General features: G+C 42.1%; 2 protein-coding genes across 11 annotated transcripts; both read right to left on the bottom strand.

The window, feature by feature from the left end:
* Window positions 1-1,858: 1,858 nt before the first annotated feature.
* On the bottom strand, window positions 1,859-10,668 carry PSMA4 (proteasome 20S subunit alpha 4). Of its 4 annotated transcripts, none has more exons than XM_074916873.1 (9): window positions 10,535-10,662; window positions 10,252-10,292; window positions 9,870-9,912; window positions 8,922-9,084; window positions 7,497-7,574; window positions 7,198-7,286; window positions 6,214-6,344; window positions 5,878-6,001; window positions 1,859-5,383 (listed from the first exon to the last, which is right to left on the bottom strand). In XM_074916873.1, the coding sequence occupies exons 2-9, from the start codon at window positions 10,252-10,254 to the stop codon at window positions 5,229-5,231; spliced, it is 786 nt and encodes a 261-aa protein (XP_074772974.1). In that variant the 5' UTR covers window positions 10,255-10,292; window positions 10,535-10,662; the 3' UTR covers window positions 1,859-5,228. The 4 variants fall into 4 exon arrangements, with proteins under 4 accessions (XP_074772974.1, XP_074772975.1, XP_074772976.1 ...); XM_074916874.1 differs by having other exon boundaries at window positions 10,444-10,596; XM_074916875.1 differs by lacking the exon at window positions 9,870-9,912 and having other exon boundaries at window positions 10,535-10,668.
* Window positions 10,669-11,040: 372 nt separating this feature from the next.
* Window positions 11,041-16,710, bottom strand: HYKK (hydroxylysine kinase). Of its 7 annotated transcripts, none has more exons than XM_074917130.1 (6): window positions 16,465-16,701; window positions 16,297-16,359; window positions 15,645-15,994; window positions 14,769-14,911; window positions 12,256-12,439; window positions 11,041-11,575 (listed from the first exon to the last, which is right to left on the bottom strand). In XM_074917130.1, exons 3-6 carry the CDS (start codon window positions 15,985-15,987, stop codon window positions 11,112-11,114), a joined length of 1,134 nt encoding a protein of 377 aa, XP_074773231.1. In that variant the 5' UTR covers window positions 15,988-15,994; window positions 16,297-16,359; window positions 16,465-16,701; the 3' UTR covers window positions 11,041-11,111. The 7 variants fall into 7 exon arrangements, with proteins under 7 accessions (XP_074773231.1, XP_074773233.1, XP_074773232.1 ...); XM_074917132.1 differs by having other exon boundaries at window positions 16,313-16,359; XM_074917131.1 differs by having other exon boundaries at window positions 16,469-16,701.
* Between the last annotated feature and the right edge of the window lie 1,714 nt (window positions 16,711-18,424).

Here is an 18,424-nt window from a genome sequence, read left to right as displayed (position 1 = left end):
ACCATTTTTTTGACAACCAACACAAAGCATTTCAATCCCTTTCTTAATTTTTAAGCTCGTAGTATTATCTTATCCTGCAGCCATATTTAGGTTGTTCGTGTCTGTGCAAGACATAATGCAGTCCGTAGAAGCCATCCGAAAAAAAGGCTGCTTACACGTAGCTTCTTCCAGCACACTTCTAGTGACATGTTTGTATTGATTTGAATGCTCTGCAGTAAATACGGTCATTTTATGTATCCATTTGTACACCGCATGTCCACCACCATCGAAATACTTATGTGTTAAAGGATGCAGCCTGTGACTCTTATTTTGAAATGCTCAGTGTGTATGCAGTGGTCCATCCGAGATTTTAGAGTAAATAAAAACGTATTTTACTCCAAAGCATGGCACAAAAGAACCTATTTTATTCTTTTGCGATACACTGGATTTCTGATGTTTTCCAAATGCTCAAAAAATTACTGGTCAGTGTTTCTACTGAATTTGCAATTCTGTAGTGTTGATGACAACGGGTCCACCACTGCATCGCACCTGGTGTTCTTAACGTAAAGGTTATAATGTAAAAATCTGTATTTCTGTTAGCAGCATATGTGCATTGCAGTAAATACATTTTAGAGCCATAACATCTAGTAAAGTGTTAAATATAGTTGCCATTTGAATGTGCAGGACATAGCAAACTGGTTTTATTACATAACCAATGCATTTGTTTGCAGTTGGGTCCTAGCTAGGCAAAACAGATGCTGTAAAATGTAAAAGGATTAAACAGTCTAGGTTACATGCCCACTGTTTTAGCTAAGCATTTTATGTAGCATCATTTGGCACATATTAATTATGTAGTTTTATTACTGGTTTAGAAAATAGTAGTTATAAATAAGCCATTTTGTTCCTCCTGCTTTGAACTTGGAGCAAAATGTTAATACTAACAGCAGCATGTTAAGTTTCATATTTATCAATAAGTGAAAGCCTAAACAATTCCATGAGTAATGTCTGCGATCTTTCAAAGGCTCCTTCTCAGCAGGAGTTGACATCTGAAGGTCCCCACTAAAGTATGTTCAGAGAATCTCCAGTAAATTGGCTGATGGCAGCTTTTACTGTGCACTGAAGGGTACTTTAACTGGAAAGCCAAATGCCAAATTAATCACAGATAAAAATAGCAAGCTGCTCAGTTCTCTTCATAAAATCAGAATATTCTAAAGATTTTTTTGTGAAGCTGAAGTTTCTCCAGATTAAAGACAAAAACTACATAACCAGAGAAGGGTACTCTCAGGTCAAGTTATTTTAGTGTTTTTTCATATTGTAATAGAAATAACTGCAATTAAAACTTGAAAAGGAGGACAACTTTTACTACGGAAAACCTGTAATGAGAAATATTCTTTAAAGAAAATGAAAGACATTTAAGTAAGTCCTAGAATCTCATCTCATCCGGAGCTACATCATTTCTCTCGTGTATGAAGTACCTGAGTGCATTAACTTCTTCGAGTTAGATGTCTTACATACACTTAGCTACGGTATCTGTGTATCCCTGGCTACAGTATCTATGTATCACGCATAGATAGGTGCTGCGGCCTCTAAAACCATTAATCTGATTGCCTTGTAATCACTAAAGTATTTGCTCTCACAACACAGTGGAGAAGTATTCTCTAATTTTAAGATTATGAACAGAAAGAATAATTACCTTGGGAATCCATAACAAAACAGAAGCAGCAGTCACATTTAACACAAAAAGTCCTTTGTTTATCATTTTAATTGGGGTGCTTTTATAACCCTGACAATTAAAAATATTTGGATTAATAAGGAAGCATACCTAAAGGAATCTTCTGTCTTCCAGTGCACAATACAGTAAGTGACGTAAGAAGCAGTCTTAGAAGTTAAACTGACTTTATTTGAACAGAATACAGTCATCTAGAAAACAAGCTAACTCTTTTTTTAAACACTGACAGATGCAAGAGACAGCACAGGTTATTACTGGAGAAGCAGTAGTTTCATTATCTCTTAAACTACTTAGAATAACAAAACACGTTACAATTTATTAGGACAATCTATTTGTGAATATTTGCCCTAATGAGTTCTATCATGCACTCAAGTGAGATATAAACTATCCAGTCTTTAAGTTTACTAACATCATATTATGCAAACAGTTTCAAGTAAATACTTTTACCTAATTTGAAAAATCTGTCACCTTCCACAGCACCACATTAAGTTCTGGTGTTAAAATAACATTCAATCCACAGCAATAGCTAAATATTTTAAATACTTATGTAATACACTGTAAACTCTACATAAACACTACGTACACCAAAAAAAAAAAACCATACAAAGAACAGGAAGATCATTTTGATTAGCAAAGACAACTCAAATGTATAGCCAAAATCATTTTTCTGTTCTTACGACTTATCCCCAAACCACTCCCAGAGAAGGCACAGATAGTGGTGATTTTTTTTTTTTTTTTTTTTTTTTTCTTTAACACACAAAGCCAGAATCAACACAACAGGCCTATGCAGTCAAATGCTGCTCTATTTCTAGGAAAAACAGGTAAGGAACTTGCATTAGTGTAAGGATGTGCCAGGAAGATTCTAGTCAGTAAGAGATCTCCAGCATCTGCCTACTGTCCTAGGTTCAAAGGCAGAAAAGAATCAGAAATTCATTTAGTTTAGCAGAACTTTACTGTACATCTTGGATATGAGTGCCAGCTAGTTACTTGCCTATTCCAAGGAAATACTGAGGTTCATCCCACAATCAGCTATTAGTGGCACTCAGTAGAGATGGTGTAATTATTGTTCAGATTATACTCATAAATTATTTGACAATACTTCTACCTTGTGTAAACAAAACCTCTAAATAAATAGATCTTTTAAAAATGTAGCATAACTACACAACTTATCACAATGCTTCAATACATAATGGAGTACAGATCAGAAAATTATTTAAATCATATTCTGACTTTTGATTATTGCAGTATCTAAAAAGTCCTCCTTTACCAGCAAAAGATGCAGTGTTTGGCAGAGAAATGCTATTAGTAATTCTTTAAACGAAGGTCTAAAGGTATTTGTTATCCCCTCTTTGTTAGAAACGGAAGCATTTAAGAAAAAATATTTTAATAAATCTATATCCTAAGCTATCTAGTAATACTTCTACTAGTATACTACACGAATTGCCTTGTGTGATTTATATACATTGATGAGCACAGACTCAGACGCTCTAATGTTTTCCTAGAAGACAGAAAGCACTGCTGGAGTCTATCACATTTTGTTTCAAGTGATCTTTGAGAAGTTAGAAAAAACTCCATTTTGGCATTGCTGCTTTTAGGGCATATTCCAAGCACTTGTATAACCATCATCAGTGATCTAGAAATCTGCAAAAGATGCTGATATATTGCATTCATGGTATCAAAAAATAGGAAGATTGAGCACTGCATTTCCTACATAAAAATGGAGCTTGAGGTATTTATACAACCCTTTATAATGGAGATTAAATCTTACCCGTTGCATGTTGTCTGCAACTGTTCAGGACTTGTTGCATGAAATATCATTCCTATGTTATTATCTGGAAGATCCGCTGTTGCACAAGGTGCAAATAAAACTCAAGTCTAACTTGTATTAGCTATAAAATCTGAATACTAACAAAGTGCTGTCTAAGTTCAGTACAAAAGACTAAAGCAATTGGCCCGCACTGAGACTTAGAAAATGAACAAGCAGGTCCTGCAGCCTGCACAGAACCCACGCCACCCCACACCGCTCTCCGTGCAGAGCCTGCCAAGTGAGTGCAGTACATCTACGCAAGCTGCGGCACAGACACCTCAAGTCAGATTCCTTCTCTCTGTTCTCAACGGTGAATCTTACAGCAATGAGCACAAAAATGGGTTTTGTTGAGACTAAGGGTAATTTCTGGCCATGTTGACAAAGCACATTTTATCAGTCAAAAGTGTCTGGGATAGATTAAAAGTAACGAAACACTGTTAAGAGATTCACTCATTTCTTTAAATGGCAGTATGAAATCCTGTAAACACAATATCCTTTGGGGTAAAAAATCCCAAAACACTACAAGATAGACAATACCGGGTCGCTGGCCAGTGTCCCAGGCAGGTAAGGCCACTCATTTAAGCATGTCACTTGAGTGAGCTTTTCAATTTGCTTTTGATGACTGAAAGGGTGCAAAATAATCTTCAGTAACTTCTTCTCATCTTCTCTATTAATTCCAGATCAGTTTGTTGGTTGGGTTTTTTTTTTTCAGAACTAGAAGAGATTGTTGTTAATCTGAAAATCATATTATTTTGCATTCAGTCTAGGGACAATCTGAACAAAAATTATTGTAGTTTCTAATTCATGCACAAATACTATGATTTCTCAAGTGGTTAACTGATTAGTTTTCTAGACTGCTGTCTGTCCAAGAAGGGAAGCAAATTCTCTGGGGAAGTATCAGCAACACTAAACTAAATATAAAACATCTCCACTTCCTTTCAAGATAAAATGTAAAATAGTCAACACGGCCTAAAATCATGCACTTATTTACCTATTTGCATTCTGACAATACAGCTTAACATTTTCATGTGGCCTTTGTAAAATGTCTTTCTAGTTTGTGTGAATATAGCTAGTGTTATATGATTAATTTCTTAGAAAACATGCACTCATGAAAGGCTATGATAAAGTGAACACATGTGCTACTGGCCATGTTTAAAACACTACTGCTTGCAGGACCATCAGTTTGACATAGCCTGTTATAGAACAAAATAGGCCAAAATTAAAACTTGGCATGCCAGCACACTTTAATTCTGTATTTGTGAAATGTTTTTTCAAACTTAGGAGCCCTTTTCACTACTTTAAAAGGAAAACCCACACATACACACAAAATTCTAACAATTCTAACACCATATTTGTTCTTTACCAACTAGCATATACCTTGTTTTAATGGTTTAAAGCGTTTAAATCCCTCAAGATTGTGCATACCCAGGCATTACTGAGGAAATAAAAGACACCCATCACTATTCTTCTTAAATTTTATTCCATAATAAAAAATAGAAGATGAAAGAAATAGAGTGTTCAAGAATTAAAGCAATTATCGGTCAATGTAAGGAGCAGTAAACTAATTATCTGAATGATGATTAAGGACCTGGTTCATCAAAAGTAATTCTGGGTTATCCATGGCGTATTTGTAGGCTTCTACATAACAGAAATCCAGATTATCTTTTACTGAAGCAGGTCCTATATTATCTACAGAACACTTGATTTCATATTCTATTTATCCTTCTCTTTTTGTTCTTTTTCCTTCTTTTCACGTTCAGCTTTTGCTTCCTCCTCCTCATGTTGTTTTATCAACTGTTCCACCTCCTTTTGCTTCAGAACCCTTATCACTGTCTTTCCGTTCTCTCTTGTCAGTGTTGCAATTTCAACTGAAACATATGGAACAGACAGCGGCGTTACATTTTGTCCTTCAGACAGAGCAATTATCAGAAGGGTAAGATTTGCAGTTACAACTGACGACAAAGCAGAAGGCTCTTGTCCTGCCTCTACAAAGAAGCCGGACTGGCAAGCCAGACGGCAGCAGTCCTCTACCGCAGCAGCATATCCAAGCACATTAATAAAAAAAACTGTCTCCAGTGATTCCTCTTCTACAAGGCACGCAGCCATTTCTGCCACCACACCGACGCGGCCTACGGTCCCTCGGCTGCGGTCCAGCCCCCGGAGCTGACCAAGGTGGATCACCCTCAGCTAAGGCATCTGAGCTTTCTACCCCCCTCAGAAAGATTAAGGCTGAGAGCTGCTGCATCTTTGAAAACATTTTTCACATGACAGCTACATATCCAATAAACCCTGTCTAGCGTGTATACATTCACTACATTTTCTTTTTTGAAGCAGTGTTCTCCCATATTAGCGAACTGCTTACCTTTCTCTGCAGAGAGTTTGCTAACATCCATGGTTTTGTTTAGAACCTTTATGGCTAATGCAAGTGCAGTCTTTAAGGTCATTTCTCCTTCTTTGTAGTCTTGCTTTAGCATTGACACAGCTGCCTATAAATTTCACAGAAATTAAAATGGTATTTTTGTGCAATCAACCAGTTGCTTTTTGCCAGATAATATCAATACATGAGTAACAACAGTGTTTCTACAGTTATCCATTTCTGCTCTGCACTAGTAATCAACAACTCGGTTTAATTAGTACAGCGCAATTTACACTTCTTTTTTTTTGCCTGACTTTGAGAGGAAAAAAACCCAGAACTTACAGCGCTATTATTCCCAATGCATGTAGCTTTCCACCCGCCGTAATTTCCACTAGGATCACTTTGATACAGCTGAAATCCATAATGCTTATCCCAGCCAATATACAGCAATGAAACACCAAAAGGACGTTTTCCTGTCAAAAAGAAAGCTATTAGCAATCTAAATTTAGTAACAAGATTGGTCATGAGTGACAATTACTTTCTTTGATTTCTTTTTTTAAATCTATTCCTGTGAACTAGGATTTAACAGACTGTTCTGTGCTTCTGTTGCTTGAGATAAGCATGCCAGCATTTCTTTCTAAGTCATGGAGGGAGGGTGGGGCAGCAGAGGTTTATTTCATTTAACCCTAAGAGCAGTCCATTTCTGTCTCCACAAATTGTAATTTCTCATCTCAGGACTTTAAATCAAAACTTCGTACTTAACGTTTGTAGCTTAGCTGTTAAAGTGTGTAACTTCACAGTCTCAAAATCCAGGTACATAAAAAGGTCATTCTTTCATACTACATATATGGAAAATACCAGAATCATCAGTTCACGTACCAAGGAACACTACTTAAAATGTAGTTTTCTAATACGTTGCTTGATCCACAGAAATAATATCGGTACCCTTACATATGGTCTCATTTGTGATTTGTTGTGCCATCATGCTGGATGGGCCCAAAATGTTGAAAGGTTCCATACTAAACAGTTCTCTTACGGCTTCTTAAAGGCATTCACTAAATCCAAGAGCACCCAAAGCATTCTATGCAGTGGGCTGGAATCCCAGCCATCAACAGCTCAGTCACTAAGACGTAGCACCTTCAGTAGCAAAACAGTAACCATGACTACTCATTCCCCTCTTAAATTTGGCTATTGTTTTTCCCAGTATAAGTTGTTACACAAGAGTTCGGTATAACTGTCCAGAGACTCAGATGCTTCAATTATGTAACAGAATCATTCTTTAGACACATAAAAGCACAACGGTTCATGTTCACCATGCTCCATTACCTCCAAACTGTGTATAAGCCTGCTTGATGTCACATAGTGCTGTTACCAGTTGTTCACAGGGAATGGGCTCTTGATATTGTAACAAATACCTAATACAAAAAAGAAGCAGTTTTCAAAACTTGTTTTGCTGACAGTATCCTGTACCACATTTAACAAGAAACAAGTTCCAAAGTTACAGCCTTTGATCTAGCTGTTTTATTTCAATCTACTTCCGCATGTTCATTTTGATGTAATACATAAACAGAACTGAATCTGACAGCACAGACAAGTAAAATCATGTTAACTATCAGCAGACCTACCTCTGCGCAATCAGTCTCAGTTCATTTGTTAGAACATTGGCATCTGAAGTTATTCCTGCAACACTGCAAGCCATATCCCTGCAATAAAAGCACACAAATTAAGTGAATTCCTATCAATCTCCAACAGTCATGTTGTGAGTGGCTCAAGCAGAACACCTACTGTTGGGCTTTTCTGACCAAAGCTACGTAGTTGCCATATAAAACCAGTTCACCAGCTCCTGCCTTTAGGGTACACCAAAAATATTATGTACCATTTCGTAAGAGCGGAGGTGGACAGCAAAAAGGAAGCAAGTCAGTACATTAGTTATACATATAGTTCTGTGAAGAGGATCAAGCCGAAGATGATTAAGCCCTGGGTGTCTTTAGAAGAGCCATTAGCTACTTCCAGGCACCTACCTGGAGGCCACCTGACAGCACACCAGGATGCTGAAGTAGCCACAGAGATGGGGGACAGGCCTTCACTGGAAGTTGCTGGCTGACACACTGCATTTGTGTAACTGAAACTTAGCAATCTTGATTTGATCGTACAAAAAATAAACACTTCACATCCTTGACTGTTTTGTTAGCTCTTAAATTAAGATGCCCTTTGCCCAATCCAATACAGCTACAGACCTTTCACTACGCAGAAAGTATTCAAGAAAAATAATCCAGGTTATTTTTTTCAAGTGAACTCAAATTTTTCAGAAGATGTAAGGGTTGGCCTAGGTGACTACTCCAGTGCACTGTTACACTGCCTCCTTGAAAATCCAGTACTCCCAACAGTTCTAGCTGCTTTCAAGATCAAACTAGAATGGGAGGCTGGCAAGGTGAAAAGATAGTTGTGCTTCATGAGCACCTTCTGGCAAGGATGAAGCTCTACCTCCCTTGTAGGCAAGAAAGCATAATCCATAACACTCTTTGCTCTGATATCACAAATTTAACTTCCAGAGAGCTAAAAAAGAAGTCGTAATAGGGAGACATACCACCTCTACTACAACTGTGGCAAAGAAACCTAAGGCATGTTTCCCTAATTATCTTGTTCTCTTTGAATGACAAAAGAAAAAAGACTTAGAGAAGTACAGTGAGCTGAAATAGCATGGTGATTTTTGTGTGCATTCTTTATTCTGCCCCCTCCAACGGTATTTTGTACAACTGAGAACTCCCCATTTTCTTAATTGCTGCAGTAGTATTACTTTGTATTGGGAAGTACCAACAAACAGGATATTCCACCTAAAAAACTCTCCTAGAGATTAAAAATAAAAGCGATGCTTCTACTTTAGAAGAAGTACTGAAACAATGACAAAAGACTCATAATTGTCTAAAACACCGAACAAAAATACTAAATAAAAATAAAATAAAACTAGGTTCAGTGCCAAAATATCTGAGTAACAGCAGTGTTTTGTTACTGACAATGTCATCAGGCACATGACCATTATTTCAACTTACTCATTAAGTTTGTATATTTTCTCCGAGAAAAACACTTCATCAAGAAGCTTGTGAATGTTGCGTCTCTCTGCTGCTAGCAAAACACCATCATTTGCTAGGATTCCCAAGCAAGTACCTGCATGTCCAATTGCTTCCATTGCATACTCGACCTGGTACAAGCGACCTAGGAAAGGATTTAAATTAGTAACATCCAAAAAGTAACACTGAACAACACCAAGTATGCAAGGTAACTTAAATTTGCAAGAATCTGACAGACGCTCACTGTACAATTGAGACCTACTTCTTCACATCTATTACCAGTTAATAGTAAATTAATTGGTTGAAAAAGAGGAGGGAGTCAGAGAGAGAAAATCCACAAATCTGATAAGGTAACACAGGGCACTGCCAATGTGGAAAAAAACCCTTTCTTTTACAAAAAATTAAATCTACATAACACTCTGCTGCAGTAGAATGAGCCAAAACGGATTTTCAGTGATCCAAATATTTGATACTAGACTTTTCAAGCCCATCCCATCTAAGAAATATGACAACATGGTTTGTACACACATGCGTGTAAGAATAACAAGGAGAGGTGTGATTGCACCAGCAGGATATTATGCATTCTCAAGGGATGGGAGGAATAGTAACAAAATCCATCGATGCTCAAACAAAAGATGAATGGTAAAGATTTGCTCAAGTTATTTCAAAAAAGTGGCAGGTGGTATTACTCACTAATGGAACATGGTATCATTATTACTTGAATTAGGATGAATTTGGAAGTCTCCACTTTGGACCCTTGGTGTTCTTACAGAACTGGGTGCTACTTCTGGCAGGTAAATGTTTTCTGAAGTCATATATAGACAGACACGTACTATAAACAACCAAACTTTGTACAAATGGTTTGCTATTTGGTTTTGAGATGCTGGATAGAAGCCAGAGTTTACTTGAAAGTGTGGGGTTAAAAAATACCTTCTGGAGAAAATATGGTAGTTCTGGAGTCATATCTTCGAGACTGCAAAAAGCAATAGCTCGTTAAACACCATTGTTCTCTTGTCAGAAAGCAACGTTCTAAAATTAGCGATGTTCTGAGCCGCATATGAAGACCCCAGTCCCTTAAGTGACCTCAGTTTCGTACCCACAGTGATAAAGTAGCGCCGCTACCATTACCGGCGCGGGCCTGGCCCACGGCCCCCGCTGTGCCCACGGCCCCTCTGCAGCGCGACCGCCCGCCGCCTCGCCGCACGCTGCGGCCGCGCCGCCCGCCCCACTGTCGGACCGGGCCGTGACTCGGCACGACCCGCGGCTCAACAACGCCCGGGGAAGGCGGGCCCGGCCCGTAACTGCCACTCACCATCGTGCCGGGGACGCGCTGCGGGCAGACGGGAAGCGGGCCTGCAAGACACCACAACGCACGTTAACCGGCCCCGAGCGCCGCGCCCCGCCCCGCGCACACCGGCCCCGGCCCGAGCCCAGAGGGCGCTGCAGCCACGCCCGGCCCGGCGCCCACCTCCCCCCCGCGGCCGCAGTGCGGAGTCATCCTCACCGCGGCGGAAGGCGAGGGCCTCGCCGCCTGCTGCGGCGCGCAGGGGCGCGCCCCGCTCCCCCCGGCGCGGCGCCCGCCCGCCCTCACTCACGACAGGCCGGAGAGGACCGATCGGCCGCCGAGAGCGAGGGACTCCCGTCCGGCGAGGAAGAACCGGGCGCTACAGCCGCGCCCAAACCTTCACCGCTGCGTCGGAAATGGCCGCCGCGCCTGCGCGGTGCCGCGTGCCGGGCTTGGGCGGGGCCGCCGCCGGACTGGGGCGGGGCCGCCGCCGCCCCGAGGAGCAGCGCGCGCGCCCCCACGCGCGGCCGTCACGGCCGCCCGCCCGCCGCCGGCACCGGGCCCGGGCCCGGCCGCGCCGCCGTAACGGCTCCCCCGCGCGGCGCAGGGGCCGTGGGAGCCGCCGCCGCGCCACCCCCTCGGCGCTGTGAGGAGGGGCGGCCGGTACCGCCCCGATCCCGGCAGCCCCGCCGCCCGCAGCGAGGCAGCGCGGCCCAGCCGAGGCGCGGGCGGTGGCCGCCGCCTCTGGGAGCAGGGGCCGCCCCGCGTCCCGGATCGCCCCCCTTCCCCGCCGGCGAACACACCGCGGGGACGCGCTCCAGCACAGGCGGCACCGCCTTTATTGCAACAGTCGGGTGTCACCGCGCGGTACCTCGGCTGCCATCGATCTACTTGGCAGGTGCGTGTTCCACATACGCTTCGGCAGTCTCAAACCATGCCTTCTCCACAGCTGCTTGGCCCACCTCAAACATTTTCATTAAGTGTTTCCATCCCGTTTTGGCGGTGATCATGAGGTACTCCTTATTCTCTGGGTACAGCAGAGCCGTGTGGGCTGCTATGACAAGGGACTGAGAAAACCTCCCGCTCACCAAGAGAAAGAGGGCTCCTCTCTCCTCCTCTGTGAGGGGCAGGACGCTTTCAAACCCTGCCAGAACATGCCCTCCAACACTCAGAGGATCTGGGCTTTCAACCATCATGTACATGATAGCTATTGCGACTTCAAACACATAATACCCATAACTCATGTCACTAAAATCCAGGATGCCAGACACTCTGTACTGAGGATCCTCCAGGGAAGCAGAACTGGAGTCTACTAGAATGTTGTGGTCATTAAGATCTCCATGATTGATACCTAAACACAGAAGAAATAGAAAATATTTCATAATTATTAAACAGCAGAATCTTACTCCTTTTCCCCATTTCTCAGTGAGGCAGCTTTGAAAAGATGCATAGAGGCTCAAACTAATTCTCAACGACAAAACCATACTGGTGTCCCTCAACATCAAGTGTTGCCTTTCACAGCCTTACTGCTTCCGAGGAGCCTCCATGCCACTAACAGGTGACCAGATAGCAACTGACAAAGGGAGTGTTAAGAGATCCTTTCTGGGCTGGTACTACCTGGGATATGCTACATGTTTTCCAAGCACAGAATAGCACTTTTCAAATTATCAAACTGTGAAATTATCAACTTCAATATGAGTTGAATTCCAGAAATATGACTAAATAGTTATTTGGGCCTTTATGAAAGAAAGCAGTGTGTTCCACATATTCTTATTAAACTGATACAACAGCATGAAAATCATCCCCTTAAACTGGAAGGAAACTCATCAGAAAGATCAAGAACTGAACCTGGCTACAGACAGCACATTCCTCCCGGCTTATTCTGTGCTGTGTTCATTCAGCACAATACTTGCACCCGACTAGCTGGGGATAAAGGAGACCTTTTTTTTTCCCCTTCTCCACAGACCCTAACTCCTGTAAGATATGTCAGTATCTCAGTTCAACATAATTAAATGAGACTAAAATACTCACAGGCTCGAAAACTGCTTAGCTTGGGTATTACTTCCCCTTTAAACTGCTCAATAACTCGTTGCACAACTTCACGATATTTGTTCTGGCCCAAAGCATGAATGTATTGATCTAGAAGAGGAACGTTTGCCAGGTTCCAAATGAACTGACCTCGATGCAGGCTTTTTACTGATGGGTGATGGAATTTCTTTGGAAAAAGCACAAGATAAAACAGGCCATAAGTACAAATCCTGGTTTTATGATTAAAGGGCTTGATTCAAATCCCCTATTAACTTTAATGGGTTCCTAATGAGACTCATTGAAAAGCACTGTGACTGACTATTTTTTTGTATCAACAACTAAATAATCTGAAGAATGATTAAGGCAAGCATCTTAGTATCTACGTACAACCCACGTGGTTTTTCCCCCATTTTTTAGGTACAAAGATTATCTTAAGTCATTCTTTACTTAATTTAAAATGGGTACTGACTTTCTGTAATGTGACATTATGTAGCAACTTTGAGGCCTGGCAAGGCCAGAATCCCACACTGGCAGAGCCTGGGTGGCACAGCTGGTGCTACAGAAAGCTGTCAGAGCAGAAGAGACAAAAAACCTTCCAGCCTGAGGGGAACAGGCACGCTCTGTGCATTTAAAGGTGGCAGCTGCTGGGGACGAGCTGTAGGATCAGCTGGTACATGAAAAATGCTGAAGACAGAAGTACTCTATGGAGATACTGCACAGAGCTTTATTCTTAGGAAAATTTGCCTTTGTACATACATCCAGGTAGCCTAAATATTTTAAATAAACAAGATCCTTAACCTCTCTCTCACTCGCAAATGAAAAAGGTGGTTTGGAAAGCGACATTCAGGGAGGAAAAGCATACCATGCTTCCCCTTGAATCTTCTAATGCTTATTAAGGCAGCTTTTGGGCCAACTCTACCAGTGCACAGTCCACAGGAGTAGCTGGCTTCCCCTTAAACCCTATGCTTGTAATTAAGGCCCTTAAAGATAGCTAAATGATAGTCAAAACTGGAACTGTGTATGAAAAAGTAAGGAACAAGATCAAGTCTGAACGAAAAATCACAATACAGGATCGCTAATGCTGTATAAAGCACCACAATGGTAGGAATGCCATCTGGTAAGCAGGCACTGCAGTCTTCCCTGCACAAATCAGATATTCCAGCAAGCTATAAATGGGTTACTGGGTGTGCGAAGGGGAAGAAAAAGTCTGGAGCCCTTGTTACTGTAAAGCCACAGTCACTTTTACAGCCATAAACTTATTTCCATTTAGAGGATGTAAGGCACATCCAAGCAAAAGACGACACCAACAGAGGAAGTGGTAGAATACCATACTGTGCACAAAACAAAGCATGGCACATTGCTATCAAGCTGACAAATAAATTAACTGGGCAGAAAAGACAGGCTGTATTTTCTGATGTGTCATCAGAAAACTTAATACCTTAGGTATTATTTTTTGTGTCAATGATATTTTTAAGTTTTGACAGTAATGACTAATTTTCTTTCTTTTAAATGACAAACCTTGGTATATTATAATCCATATGTTAAGGGCATAAAGAGTCTTTTCCATCAAAATTTGCTCTCTCATCAACTATTTCCTCCTTGGCAGGACAATTCACAGGCGTATTTTCAGACTAGCTAGTCTATATAAACTGTTTTAATCGCATTATAAGAGCGTGACCAGAGTGTTAGAAAGCAACAGTAATTTATCTTTCCCAATTGAAAAATGCTCTTGTAATTTAAGAATGTGGTTGGTAAAGCTGGCAATTCACATTTCATAATTGTCTGAAGCCAGTAGCCAGAACATGAGAAGGAAAGGTTAATGAAAGGCAATAAATAATGCAAGAGTTCTTTTATGTATCAAACTTAATTACTGGCTGATTTATCAGCTTTATTATCCTGTATCATTACAGAGTAAAGAAAGAACTTAGTTTGCATTAAGACTATTTGACTAGAAGCGGTGCAAATGAGAGAAGTGTCATAAATCTCTGTTCATTGTCACAGCTGGCATTGTAGAGAAGGAACCAACTGCTACCAGTGTTAAATGGTCACAGTTCTAATGACCAGGAGAAATAGAGCAAGTCAAAATGAACTGAAAATAATAGATCAGCCAGCTGTGCCTGATGTGCACTATACAAACATGCTTTCAAATAAGCTTTACATTCTTCTAATTCAAGCACCCTACGGTTTACTCTCCTTATTTGCCAGGTTTGAAACACCAAACAGGTGAGTTTGCATAAGTAAAAAGAAATCCTTATGTCACCGTTCATGGGACAAAATGCACTGCAAAAGGCTGACCAATACCATGTCACGAGCACCAACCAGTCGTGTGATGTGGGGAAGTGCTTTAGTAACAGCCAGCTTGGAGGCTGGCATCTGAAAGATGACTTAAACTGACATCTGCATTCACCAGCTTGAATTTGGCAGATCAGGAAAGCAGACAGCAAGCACAAGAAAAAAATACAGAGCAGAAATTAATTGAGAAAGAAGTTTGTGAGGCCGGAGCAATGAAAACTCACCTCTGAGAGCGCTTTATCCAAACTGGCAGCTAGTTTACCAACCTCATACAAAATCTGAGTATTTGTAGCAATTTTTGCTACAGGCGTACCTGGCAGGTAAGTCAGCAATCTGACCATGTACTTTTTGTTCCCAGGTCCAGTATCTAACAAGCAAAGTGAGAGGCAGTCAGTCACTTCAACATATGCTGTTGAGCATTAGTTAACACAAGAGGCAAAAAAGAGTACCCCAGTGTAGAAGTCATCAGATGTAGCTGATAAAACATATTTCATTCAAAGATGTGATTTACAACATTTGCAGAATGTTGTATGATGATGTGCAAACACTTGCAATCTGTGCTGGACTTCTAGTCCTTGTGGCTCTGCATACAGCAGGTTTCCTCCAGTGCCTGCAGACAACCACTTACTGAGTTTTGCAGCAGAATGGGATGTCTCAGGAATCACAGGTTTTGCATGGAAGTTACAGTGAAAATGAAAGCAAAATGTCCACACAATTTTTCTCACAAGCACTGTTAAAGCAATTCGTTCCGGCATCCAGATAGGATAGAACTGGATTTTAACACTGTTCTGTAGGCAAATAATTTCTAATATCATTTAGTCTGTGAGGCTTTTTTTTCCTTGTGCATGGACAGGTCAGATCAGTGTTTTCTCCCATTCGTTATACTGAAGTTATTTCTTAAGTGTTTTCATAGTTAATTATTACTCTCTGACTTGCTTTGCATTGTTATGCTGGGCATCCAGGTGACCGGATACATATATCCTAATATTTTAAAATATGCCTAGAGTTTTACTTCAGTAGATGTATGGCAGTGCCCTACAGCAAGCTACTGCCAAGCTAGGGGTGAGAGTAGGGCGGGGAAGGTGCTTGTAATTGCTCACCTGGCTCCAGAGACATGATGTTCCCATCTTTTGTAAGATAAGGAGTAGCTGAAGGAAAGCCTTCAGCGCTGAGAAACAACATGGCCTGGGTCTGTGCTTCAATGAGGTCGGGCTCCTGGCTGTCTGCCGAATTGGTGATTTTGAGGACGTACTCATCAGCACCTTCAGCCACACCTTTGCTTCTTGAGACACACACATGGAAATTCTGATCGTCATAGCTGGGGAGCGGCCTGATCCAAGACACCTTTAATCCAAACACCTTGTCAACCAATTCAGTCGCTTCTTTTTCACCAAATGCTGGTTTGGTGAACGTCTGGGGTTGACAGTCATTTCCGGAAGACATCGTGCCTCTAGGAGAGTAAGAGAAGCGGGATGATCTTATCAGTACTCTGACATCAGAAGCAGTAACTACTGAAAAATGCGTTCAGAAACTGGAGAGAGGTTTCCTACGTTTATTAAACAAGCAAAGAAAATGCAGTAAGCCAGTCTGGGTTTCTTACATCACGCTTTCTCATCAGTTACTTAGTCTGTAGCCCCCCCCCCCCAAGAAGGACTAATAGAGAGAGCCACTCAATCTGTTCAGAACGAGTGGACACGAAAAGCTTATTAACCAGAGGTGGCTTTATTAGCTAATCGCCGGTTGCAGCCTGACCTGGAACGCTGCTAACCAGAAATGAGTTGCTGAATCCCTGTCCAGAAAGTTCTAAATTCACATCTGTAAAAGACAAGAAATACTTTAGCAGATCTTAATGTTAAAAAGCAGGCAGTTTCTGCCCGGTCACGGCCTCGGAATTCCTGCGTTAAGAAATGCAGAACAAACCTACAGGCCCCGCTCGTCTCTCGCCCGCTCCCGCTCATGCCCGGCTGCCGGGAGCGCCGCGCCTCGGCCCCCGCGCCGCCGGACAACCCTTGGACCCTGCGGGAGCCGCCGCCAACCTTTGTCCCGGCCGCGGCCTCCCGGGCGCCGCAGGAGCCCGCCCGCAGGAGCCCGCCCGCCTGCCGGGGGCCCCGCCGGCCCCGGGGGAGCCGCCCCCCGGCAGCGGCAGCAGCGGCAGCAGCGGCAGCAGCGCGGGGCCCAGCGCGGGGCCCGGCCCGGCCCCCGGCCCGCAGCCGCTCCCGGGCCTCGCCCCGGCCCCGCCTGCCCTGCGGGGAAGGGCGGGCCGGCGGCGGCGCGGGGAGCGGGAGGGACCGGCCGGGCCCGGCGGGCGCAGAGGAGGGGCCAGCCCGCCCCGCTGGCCGGGGGGCTGCGCACCGAGCAAGGCACCGTTTTATCGCTGTTCACAAACAGCCTGAGAGAAGAAAACGTACAGCTTCCTGCCAGAAAGCGGAACCAGGGGGTTTTAAAGTGCTCCCACCGCTATCAGGAGAAACAGATTTATACTTGTTTTGTTTAAATCCTTTTATCAGCGCACAAGAGCAAAACCTTTACCAACTGTTTTGACCGAAGATCATTTACCTATAACAAACCTGAGACATCTTTCTCGGGACATCCTTTAGACAATACCAGAGTTCAGACTGGGAACACTTGTCCAGTCTTGGAGAATTTTAGACTTAAAATAATTACAAACCTCAATTCCGCACACACACTAACCTTCAAGATATATATATATATCTTCTGAATTTCTAATTAAAAAAAAAATCTGCAATATTTGAGGTCCTACTAAAATGGAATTAGGAATCCAAGGAAAATAATTAGGAAAGACTTACTAAAGTTAAAAAAATTAGTAAATCCGGGTTTTAAGTAAACCAGTTATTTGGAACCCTCTGTCCCAATATTTCAGTGTTACTTGTAATATTAAGGATATTAAATTGAAAATATTTTAATTCAATCAGAAATTAAGAAAAGGGAAACTATTTCCCAAAAATCCCAAATTCCTTGGGATTTTTTTACTCCCAATTTCAAACATTAACAAAGTGATTGAGCAATTAGCAAGTATTTTTACGAACTTCATTCTGCCCCTCCCAGCCCCCCAGAAATCACAGAAGCAAGTTTAAGAGAGCTTCAGAAAACATTTGGGGTTCCCTCTCCCAATTTGAGACTGACTGGAGGTTTAGCTTACTGGAATGGCATTCTTACTACATCTGTGACTAAGATACAGGTTACAGAAAAATCAGAATATAGTCATTCCCTCTGTAAAGAAAATTGCAATGCCTTTTGCAAAGGTGTACCTCGATACTTGTGCCTTCGTTTCCAGACAGTAGTGCCAAGACTTAAGACCTCTAGAGTTCCGTGCTGCTCCTGCCTGCCCAGTATTCTGGTGGGAAGCACACCGCAGTTGTGAGGCAACGCAGAGGACTAAGGTTGTACTTCAGCCTCTCTTATCTGTAAGATAAGACTTGAATAATTTAGCATCTCTGCACTGGATACAAGTCTAGTGCCTCTTCTGAAAGTGAGTCTTCAGGGGTGGGTCAGCATCAGAACCTCCAAATCACTTCTGAGTATCTTGTCAGAGCTGTAAGCTTTATGTGCCACAACCATAACTTTGGTCAAGCGCTTGCTTTAATATAGGATTTGATCTAGATTCTAAATTAGGATTTTTCCTGAAGAAATGGGTTATTCAAAACATTTGATATAGTTATAATATCCAGACTAGTATCTGAAGCTCAGTTAGCACAGAAAACCTCTTTCTACACCAACTAAACATGCTCTGAAAGCCCACATGAGACACTCCTAATGAGAAAATGAAACATGCATAATTATATCCTTTTCCTTATTCACCCCACCCTTTCATACGTACTTACAGTACCATTTTAAGTGTATTACATACTATCTATTCAAA

The sequence above is a fragment of the Athene noctua genome, chromosome 13, assembly GCF_965140245.1.
Source record: "Athene noctua chromosome 13, bAthNoc1.hap1.1, whole genome shotgun sequence".
In the NCBI taxonomy this organism is placed as follows: Eukaryota; Metazoa; Chordata; class Aves; order Strigiformes; family Strigidae; genus Athene; species Athene noctua.
Note: the sequence above shows the minus strand (reverse complement) of the source record. Positions and strands in the feature narration are given on the sequence as shown.